The sequence below is a fragment of the Triticum urartu genome, chromosome 5A (genome assembly GCF_056163025.1).
Source record: "Triticum urartu cultivar PI428250 chromosome 5A, HENAU_Tu73, whole genome shotgun sequence".
NCBI lineage: Eukaryota > Viridiplantae > Streptophyta > Magnoliopsida > Poales > Poaceae > Triticum > Triticum urartu.
Window position 1 is genome coordinate 104,149,147 of NC_141877.1, and position 10,008 is coordinate 104,159,154.

Sequence of the window (10,008 nt, forward strand, 5' to 3'; positions counted from 1 at the left end):
TCGCGGACAGGAAACGAGAAGCTGTTAAGCTGTTTGTTGTAGTAGTACTACTAGTACTCAAACATGAATTAATTAATTAGTTTTATCTGTTGTGAACTACGAGTAATTTAGACCAACATGCATGTTTAAGGTGAGGCACTAGTGCAGCGCTAGCTAACTTTGTATTTCTTTCCACCAGCATGATCACTAGTTCACTACACTAAGTACGTACGTACGTACGTAGCTATCTAGCCATGCATGACACGGTATACGCACGTACATACATGCAGGTAGCAAGCATCACCATCACTCGTTCAAGGATGCATGCACATGCATCGTTGTGTGTTGCAGATATATTGTGCACATACAGGTTACCTTTTTCCAAATGATTGCAAATATTAATGGAAACACTGGTTGGTGGGTTTAGCAGGCATGTGTGTGTGTGTGTGTGTGTGTGTGTGTGACGCACCTGTGAACCAGTAGGAGTACTAGCTAGTGTGCAACGCGACTCTCCTCTCTCTCTCTCTCTCTCTCTCTCTGCTACAAATACAGAAGCACTTCTTTGCCTTGCTCGCTTCACTCGCCCCTGACCCGGAAAAGAAGAAGGCAAGAGAAAGAAAGAGAGAAGGCAGATCGAGGTGGAGGAGACGGTCAAGGGCCTTGGCGTTGTACAGTAGTTCATCCTGGTTCCTTCACTTGCTCGCCCCTGATCCAGAAAAGAAGAAGGAAAGACAGAGAGAGAAGGGGGAAGCCACAGGTGGAAGGATCCATGGATCTGTAGGAGCTAGGCGTTGTAGTTCATCTTGGTTTCTTGGATCTGTATGAGCTAGGTGAGGGTGGGAACCTAGCGGCAGCGTCGTTGCCCTTGCACTTGCAGCATACACCGGTGGAGACTAGCTGCTTAGTACGGCGTGCTCGCCAACGCCAAGCAGCTCATGCATGCATCTTAGCGGCTGGCATGCATGGCGAGCTTTGGGCCATGCATGCATGGTCGTCCTCATTCGTTCTATCATCTCGTCTCGGCTACTTTCTTTGCTTACGAGTGACCATATGTTGTTGCTTAATTAGGATATCCACAGCAGAGCGAGGATGCAGATTCGATCTTGTCTTTTTTACCAGCAGTTTTGGAGTACCTTGAGAATTTTTGGCTGCCACTTTTTCGTCTTGAGGTTTTTAGTTTGCGACTTTACGTGTACCTTGCTGCATCTAAGTGATCTTTTGTGCTGATCAGATTGCTGCAACTTGCGCTCAATCTTGTACCAAGTTTTTGACAGCAGCAGCAATTTTTTTGCAGCACTTTTTACCAAGTTTGAAGACTAAGGTGGTGTCTTACTCGATCCTACTGCAGGCCGGCTCTTTGAGAACAGTTCGCCCCAGAACAGGTAGGAAATTATACTGTCATTTATTTTTGTTTTGGTTCAACCGGAACCACTTCATGAAAACAAAACGGCAAACTTTCTCTGAGCAGTGACATTTAGCTTTCTTGCACCCATTTAGTTTTCGAAAGTAGCAGTACAGCAGATTTTTTTACAACACTTTTTACCAAGTTTGAATACTAATCAAGGTGGTGTACTGCTACTGCAGGCCGGCTCTTCAAAAACAGATCAACGCCACCACAGGTACGGAATTATACTGTCATTTATCTTTTGTTTTGGTTTAACTGAAATGACTTCACGAAAATGAAATGGCACAAATTTTCTGTGACAACATTCAGTAACGGTTACCTTACATCCTATTCTCTTTATGTCTGTACAGAAATTATGTTTGTTTTTTCGAGCACATGTATGTTAAACTGATAATGGGCTTATAGGCCATCCCTTTGATCATCCATTGTAGTAATTTCGTTAACTAAAAGTGTGCCTAGCTAGCCACTTATTCCCAGTTCCCCACTAGGACAGAAATGAACATGTGCATGTAAATCATTAGGAAACTGCTGCTACTATTCTCTGCAGCTAAAAATCGATGAGCTGCAATCAGTTCTGCGAACATCTTAGTCAGAGGAACTCTCAATTTTCTTCTGCTGCTAGCTTGTTTAGCTGACTGAGATCGGTGTTATATGCTACTTTTTTAACTTGTGAATTATATGCGTCTCTTGATACATGTATGTATTGCTTTCGGGGGTGATTTCTGCTACTGTGTATTGCAGTTGGTCTGTTCTTGTCCTGGCCTACATGTGATCTCTCAAGCTACTGCTGGTAACTAATTAACTGATTCATTGCATATTGCTTCTTTTGATAAGAAATGTTTGTTCAACTTGTATGCTCACAGAGTGCATATTTCGATAACTTACATTTTCAACATTGTTGGCTGAAATTAGTATAATTTCCCTTATGTATATGATGTTGGAATTCTTGTGGGTGTCCATATACAAGAAAATTATTACTATCTTTCAGTATGCTCGTATTCATCTTCTTAAGTAGCCAAGTTCTTTAGGATTATCAATCCTCTTATTTATGACTATATGCTCACTGTATGTTCCTTCTTCACAAGTGAGATGTCTCTTGTAACTAAATTTTGTGGGAGCATACTTGCAGGCCTAGTGTATTCTATAGTGAAATGGTTAAGTTTGCCACTGAAGTGTTAGGAATGAACATTATGATGCTTGAAACTGTGTATTCAGAATTTCAGAGATATTTACTTTTGTTGTGGTGTGAGTTAATTCCAACTTTTAAGAAGGACAGGCGCAGCTACTTTTTTTTCTGTAGTATATGGTTTTTATTACTTCATATAACAAGTTTATGGTCCATGGACAAATCACTACAAAAATATCTTCAACATGTCCAGAGGGAGTTTTGTATAAAATCAACTTTCTAAGTTCAACCTAAACGACTACAAGAAAACAAATGGGTGAATTTTCTGTGACTTGTAAGATTTACAAGCTTTCTTACGTCCTTTTTCGGTTTGTATAGTGTATGAGAAATTTTCTGTACTTTTATTAGCACATATGGTTGTTTCAATATATGATAAACTGAATATGACATTTACGGTTATATTTTATCATTATATTGATATTTATTGCTAGCCACTTGATGTGATCTTGCTTGAAAAGATTGCATATTATGATCTATCATGAGTGAAATTTAAACATATTTTCTCCTTGTGGGTGCAGCTATAACATCGGCAGTTCAAAGATAAGGCGCAATGGCAGGGAACAGAGGAAAAGGGATAGTTGAAGAAGCTGCACCCATCCTTGACGTAGGTGTTACTAGCTACCTCTACTGAAATATGCATGCCTTCTTATCATAAGCACTCCGTCTTAGTACAAAAATGTGTGTAGATATTAAGAGACAATATTCCCCATGGCTTCCTTCATTAGTTATTTTGATGATAATCAAATGTGCATGGTGCACCATATGAAAAACACAATATCTTCTGTATAGATGTAATTATTCTAAATCATGTTTCATTGTGTATACAGAATATCCCTTCTCCGGTTGCCACCTTTAAGATGGGAAACATACACAAGCTCTCTCAGAACTATGAGAAGTGTGTGAAGGATATTAGAGCTGCTATGGATACCACCGATGTGAAGTTTACAATCGTTGATGGTGGAAAGGACACAACTGTTCCTGTCACTCCGGGCGAAGATAACACAAGCCGTGGGGTATATGTGATTAAAATCACAGACAGCCAGTACAACCTCTCTCTGGTGGCTACTAAATACCAGGCTTGGTTCAGGGGGATTGTTACTAACAATGGAGGCAGATATGAGATTGACAAGATGCCAACCAAGATGATGAAGGGCTCTACATCACTTCATACCGATGGACAGTATCCACATTTGCTGTCTGGTGGAGATAAAGTTGAAGCACTAAAGGTGGGATTTCATCGATTGCTCCATGCCTTCCCTGCTTTGGCTACTCTTGGGAAGGATGAGAACAAAAAGGTCACATCCGAGCATAAGGAGGCTTTGGCTGTGCTAATAGTCATGTTCTTCGAAGGGCCACGTTTCCCTGATGTGGAAAATTTGGTGAAGCACCTACTGACCCGTATGGAGGACGGTGTGGTTGGGGAATCGAATGGAAAACTGATAACTAACTGGTGTGATACCAGCGAAAATTTTTACGATGCAACTAAGAATGATAGAAGAATTGTCATCTCACATGAGACCTCGGAGGTGATGAAGAAGGTTAAAAATGGTTTCCGAATCTTGTGCCGGACAATGTGGGATAAATCCTTGGCTGGACAGGGAGGCACCACAGGAAGCAGCAAAGGCAGAGCCAGCAGCAGCAAAAGCAAGAAGTGAAGAAGCAAAAGCAAGAAGTGAAGAAGCAAAAGCAAGAAGTGAAGAAGCAAAAGCAAGAAATGAAGAACTGAAGGGTTAGTACCTCACTAATCAGTGCGAAATGGACTCTACTGCTAGCACTATTTCCATTACTATGCTTTATTACTTAGTGAAGATTGCAGTGAACCACTCTATGTATTGTCTACTACTCGGTTGATATTCTGTACGATTAATATCCTGCAGTTAGTTTGTGTGTTCACTTGACGTTCTCTTTTGCACAAGCTAACTAAATGCACATGTTATATGTACGAGTTTTGCTTATGTCCGTATTCTTCTTCTTCACATGATGCACAAAATGTTTAAATTTGATGGTACATAAGATAAAATATTGTAAACAGAATAATATAAGATGCAGCATACATGGCAGATTCTTCCGGTCCTCAGTGTTCCAAGTCATGTAAACTCTTAACAGCCTTCCAGGTAACCTTGACAGAAATTTTTGTGGAATCATGAAGATACACCACTTCATGCACTGTTCCATGATACCCCGAACCAAATCGACCTTCCCACATACAACACGGCAGCTCTTGAGAAAAAACACCATCTTTCGGGGATCCTTCAATACAAAGAATTTTTTTTTTGATGAAAAGATGGCTCTAGAGCCGCATTTCATTGATTAATCAGGAGAGGAACAAATACAAAGACTTTAGAGTTAGAGACTAGGTGAAAAGCCTGAAGCTGGCATCCAGAAAAATACAGCGAGATACAAAGAATAAGGTAACTGTATCTCATCACTCCTACGACCGAACTCATTCTGCAACCTGATTCTGTAACTCCAGAAAAGAGGCGGATCACATCTCTGAAGCCACTGGTCTTCGCATAAAGATTCAGATTAAGGCCATCAACAGGAGCACGAAGTATCTCAACATCAACCTTTGCTTGAACTGCATTCCTCAACACCAGAAACTTCATATCCAATCCACACTTCTCCCCGTACAGACGCCGAGTTTCGATGAATGGTCCTGTTTTGTACATGTTCATGAACTCAGTAAACTCGGTACATCCTTCAATCAGAATGTCATCTTTTGGCCCATCTTCTGGCTGGTCATCAGTCCGTACAGAAAGCTTGAATTCAAACAACACACGGCTTCTCATGTGAATACATCGAGCAGGGCTAGTCAGCGATAAATGTGCAATGCCCTACATTAAGGATCAACAAGCATTACATCGTATAAATAGTTCATACTCATTAGTTACTAGGAATTGATGGCATATCATCACCACATGTGCATGAATAGAAAAAAGACAAGTGTTCTGTTTAATAGTGATTATCTGACTTTGAAAGTTGCCCAGTGAATGAAAGATAAGTTTGAGCTTGCACATTAAAGAAGAGTTTGAATGATGCCCAAAAATACAGATTATTAATATCCTGTGTCATTGATTAACATGTGTTGTGTGCTACGGTTCGGGAGAGGCTCTTGCCCCTGGGGCCAGATAGAAAAAATAATCCTCCAATACTTGCTTGCTTTACTCCTCATAGAGGGTCCTCTTTGTATAGAGGTCCTACAATACAATATAGGTAACAAATCATAGATCATGTCTCTTAACTGGCTGAAGGCCCAAGCTAAAAGATACCTTCCTAATTTAAAATAAAAACTTCGAAACAAAGTGATCACAAGGATCCTCTACCGAACTTGGTGCTGGATGAGCCATGTACTATACGTACAAATAAAACATGCATAGCACAAACTTGCAAGAACACCGACTACATCTGGTGTGATAAAGAGAAGCGTGCAGGTAGAAAGATGCAAGTTTGCAGAACTACCGTATCCCGCTTCACATTTACAGCTTCATAATTGTCAATCCCACGCCTGTACACATAGTTGCGCAAAGGTTCAGCATTCTCACGTACTGCGAAAAAACCAAATATACCGGCACATCCAGGTTGGACGTGGCGATAACCAGCAATTTTGAGATCAATGAACTGCAGCACGCCGCTCGGTACACAATGGCAACCGTGTGAGCAATCAATGGCCCTAACATTGTTGTTCACATTGACTGAGAAAACAATAAAGGAAGCATGTGACATATACAGAGATTTCAAATTAGTAAGAATATGCTCATATGACGTATGGCCACAACTGAAATTAATCAGAGATTTCAAATTAGTAAGAGTATGCCACAACTGAAATTAATCTTTTTTTTATAAAAATATATATACCTTCAGACTCATCATAGAGTTGATATTGGCTACCGAAGAAATGCTTGTGTTTTTCAATAAGGGGATCGTTGAATGCCCGGAAAAGAAACATTGCCGAAGGGCCTCGAAGTTGAATATCAGGATTTTGGAACACAGCATCAGATTGCTCATCAAAATCACTACTAACCCTTGGGAAATCATCAACGGTAAAAGGTTGGTATTTCTCTGCATGAAAAAACATTAAAATAATCAAGTCAATAGAACAAAATGAAGGATATTGCTTTTTTCTTCTTCTAGAATACACATGAGCATCGATATATTCATAGAAGAAGGATCTTAAGTTTAGACCAAGTAGAAGCACCAACTATTATTGATATGGGATATAGCATAAGTTGGTTTAAAATCCCTTGGTGAATCACTTGAGAAAGCTTATCTGTTAAACCAACTGCAAGCCACATGGCTGTATACATGCATAGGAATCTATGTTTCTCAAGACAAAAATGCCTATATTACAAACATGGTCACCGCGTGTATGATCCGGAAGGAACTGCACTATGGTTCAATTCAAGAAACTTAAACCAGGTTAGGAAAAAAAGTACCAATCTCAACTAATTTAACGTAGTAACTGCTCCGGTGAAATAGCCAGGTAATTTCAAGTCACTTGAAAGTTTCTTGGATCAGGGGCTAATTTACTCGGGAATCAAATTGCATCAGGATACACATGTATTCAGGGATCAAATTGCATCATCAGGATACACATGGAGCCTCACCTAGGTCTTCATCCTCCTCTTCGTCGTCGCTGACAGCCTGATGGTCGTCGTCCTCAATGCTGGCGGTAGACATGGCCGAGTCCACGCCGTCACTCGGAGGAGTTGAGGGGGAAGGTGGCTCATTTCCGTCTCCGATTCGTCTCCGCTGGACATCGATGCCGCCGCCGCCGCCAGCGAGAGGAAGAGAAAGCAAGGTACGAGTTCGATTGGTGGATCAGGTTGTCAGAGACATATGCGCTTTCTTGTCTCGGAAATTCTAACCGGCTGGCGCGGGCCAAGGCCACTTTGGGTGGACTGAGATCCCGTGCCTCGCCAGATCCAGGTCACGCCATGCCTTGCCCCCTACATCCATCGTCCAAATCAATCCTACGGCGGACAAAATTTCTGTTCTAACCTTTTCTGTAAACTTAATCACAAATTGACCTGGTTTTGAAAAGATTTCCGAATCTGACCTTTTTTGGTCACGCCAACATTTTTAGCGTCTGGTTTGCACGGCGGACGCCTGGGTGCGTGGCGTTTGGCCCTGGCCCACACTTGTCTGGTTGGTGCTGATGTGGCGATGCGAAAACGCCATCTATCTTGGCGTCTTGAGGAAACGCCATAGCCCTTGACGTTTGGTCCTATTCCATCACTTAATAAACAAAAAAAAGGCTACATGCACCATTAATGAAGTTGCTTCTATAAAAAATTCTCTTGATTAACTCCCATAATTAATGGCCTGCTTGATAGCCCAGCCCATGCTAGAGCATGTATGGTTACCTCATCCTGATTTGGTATCATGCACATAAAAAGATAAAGAGAAGAAAATAAAGAGATCTCCCTTGAATTTTAAGGGATTACAGTTACCGTATATGAGATGATCTCTTGACCAAATCATCACTTGTTTTTTTCTTCACGAGAATTTACAAGCTGCTAGAACACACAAACGTAGTCTTCACACATACCCATCTGGCTATGTTTAGCAAAACGAGAGACAATGTAAAAAACATATATCAAAATTCAAGATCCAAACAAAACATATATCTGGATGAGTTCGGAGTCGACGGATCTGGAGATGAAGGACTCGGATCCGCTGCCCGCCATGTCGGAGACGGTCGGAAGGAGCCGGAGACGAGCTTGCGTGGCGGAGCAGAGTGGAGGGGAGGGGAGGGAAGTGGCTAGGTTTTGATCCGATGAGCGGATGGGAAGAAATTTATGTGGGGTCGGGTGGGCCAGCGTGAGTCGGGTCCGACGTGGCGGGCGGGCCCGGACGTCTCCATATCTGCCCCATATTTAGGCTGGAAATGAGGGGTGCCGGTTAGTCCGAGCGTTTGAGGGGGCCACCATCGATGTGGGTAGCAAATGGACGGACGGGCTACCGTCGTGTCGTTTGAACATGGAACAGACGCCAGCATCAGGAAGCGGTGCGGGCGGCGCTCTTTGCTCTTTCGGTCAGCATGTTGCTTCAATGATGGCGCCAGTAAGTGATCGTGTCCGCTCTGGTCCTCATGAATGCGGACACTCACGCTCTGGATCTACGTTGACCGGTTCGAGCGGGAAGCGTCCACCGGCGAGGGAGGAGGCTTTGGGTGGGCCAGAGATGTCAGAAGCAGGCGTGGCAGCTGTCCTGACTCCCGGAAAGCTCCCCACATTTTATCTCCGGTTTGCGAAAGAAAAAGCGTTGGGACCACGCCGTGGACCGATACAGGATCATGTTGGATGTATTCTTTGTCCGAACAAAACAGTCCAAGCGGTTGCGGAAGGTTTGAGGGTCAGCGTTGAAAATGCCCTTAATAGGCTAACAAGCGCAGATATTACAGAAAAGCAAATCATCATGCGATTAATTAATTTAAAACCGGATCACCATATTAATCTCCTAGAAATCCGCTCCATCTCACCCTTACGCCTGGAAAAGAATTCTATGAGACCAGGTCTCACGCGAGACCCATCCTAATGAATGACACGTGACATTCACAAATTACAAAGCATCCCCCATCTCCACTTAAAATCAGGGGGGAAGAAAGAGTAGATGCTTTGTGATTTGTGAACGCCACGTGTCATTCATCAGGACGGGTCTCACCTGCTAACCGTGAGACCTGGTCTCATACAATTTTTTTCCCTGACGCCTCATCCAAAGTCGATCTGTAGAAAATTTGTCGTCATTAGTTGCATTTAGGTGCGGGTTAATTCGTGTTGCAACGATGGTTAGCAGGCTTTTTATTACGGGAGTAATTAATCAAGAGAATTGTTTATAGAAACAACTCTAGTAATGATGCATGTAGCTTTTTTGGTTTAAGTGATGGAGTAGGGCCAAACGCCAAGAGCTATGGCGTTTCCCCAAACGCTAAGATGGATGGCGTCTTCACATCGCCACATCAGCACTAACCAGGCAAGTGTGGGCCAGGGCCAAACGCCACGCACTCTGGTGTCTGCCGTGTAAACCAGACGCCAAGGATGTTGGCGTGACCAAAAAAGGTCATATTCGAAAATCTTTTTAAAACGAGGTCAATTCCTGATTAAGTTTACATAAAAGGTCAGAACAGAAATTTTGTCCTCCTACGGCCAAGGGAGTCAGCATGTAGACGGAGGAAAATTGTGTTGGCTAAGGAAACAGATGCAGGGGAAACAGAGGCGCTTCACGGGCGGAGCTCTGCCGGACTGAGAGCCTAATAGTCGTCGTCCTCGATGCTGGCGGTAGACTTGGCCGAGCCCACGCCATCGCTCGGAGGAGTTGAGGGGGAAGGAGTCGTCTTCATCTCCTTGTGGACCTCCATGAAACCGCCGTCGTCGCCGCCAGCCAGAGGAAGCGAAAGCAAGGTACGCGTTCGACTGATGGATGAGGCCAGAAACATAGG

General features: G+C 43.0%; 1 protein-coding gene across 1 annotated transcript; it reads right to left on the reverse strand.

The window, feature by feature from the left end:
• Positions 1-4,788: 4,788 nt before the first annotated feature.
• On the reverse strand, positions 4,789-7,482 carry LOC125528504 (uncharacterized). Its single transcript, XM_048692962.2, has 4 exons — positions 7,175-7,482; positions 6,426-6,629; positions 6,030-6,262; positions 4,789-5,404 (listed from the first exon to the last, which is right to left on the reverse strand). Exons 1-4 carry the CDS (start codon positions 7,245-7,247, stop codon positions 4,874-4,876), a joined length of 1,041 nt encoding a protein of 346 aa, XP_048548919.2. The 5' UTR covers positions 7,248-7,482; the 3' UTR covers positions 4,789-4,873.
• Between the last annotated feature and the right edge of the window lie 2,526 nt (positions 7,483-10,008).

Excerpts from the sequence above, each read along its gene's own strand:
- LOC125528504 (XM_048692962.2), bottom strand. The coding sequence starts at position 7,247 with ATGTCTACCGCCAGCATTGAGGACGACGACCATCAGGCTGTCAGCGAC. Across the intron at positions 6,630-7,174 it reads AGAGGAGGATGAAGACCTAG|AGAAATACCAACCTTTTACC; the intron begins GTGAGGCTCCAT and ends TTTTTCATGCAG. Across the intron at positions 6,263-6,425 it reads ACTCTATGATGAGTCTGAAG|TCAATGTGAACAACAATGTT; the intron begins GTATATATATTT and ends TTGTTTTCTCAG.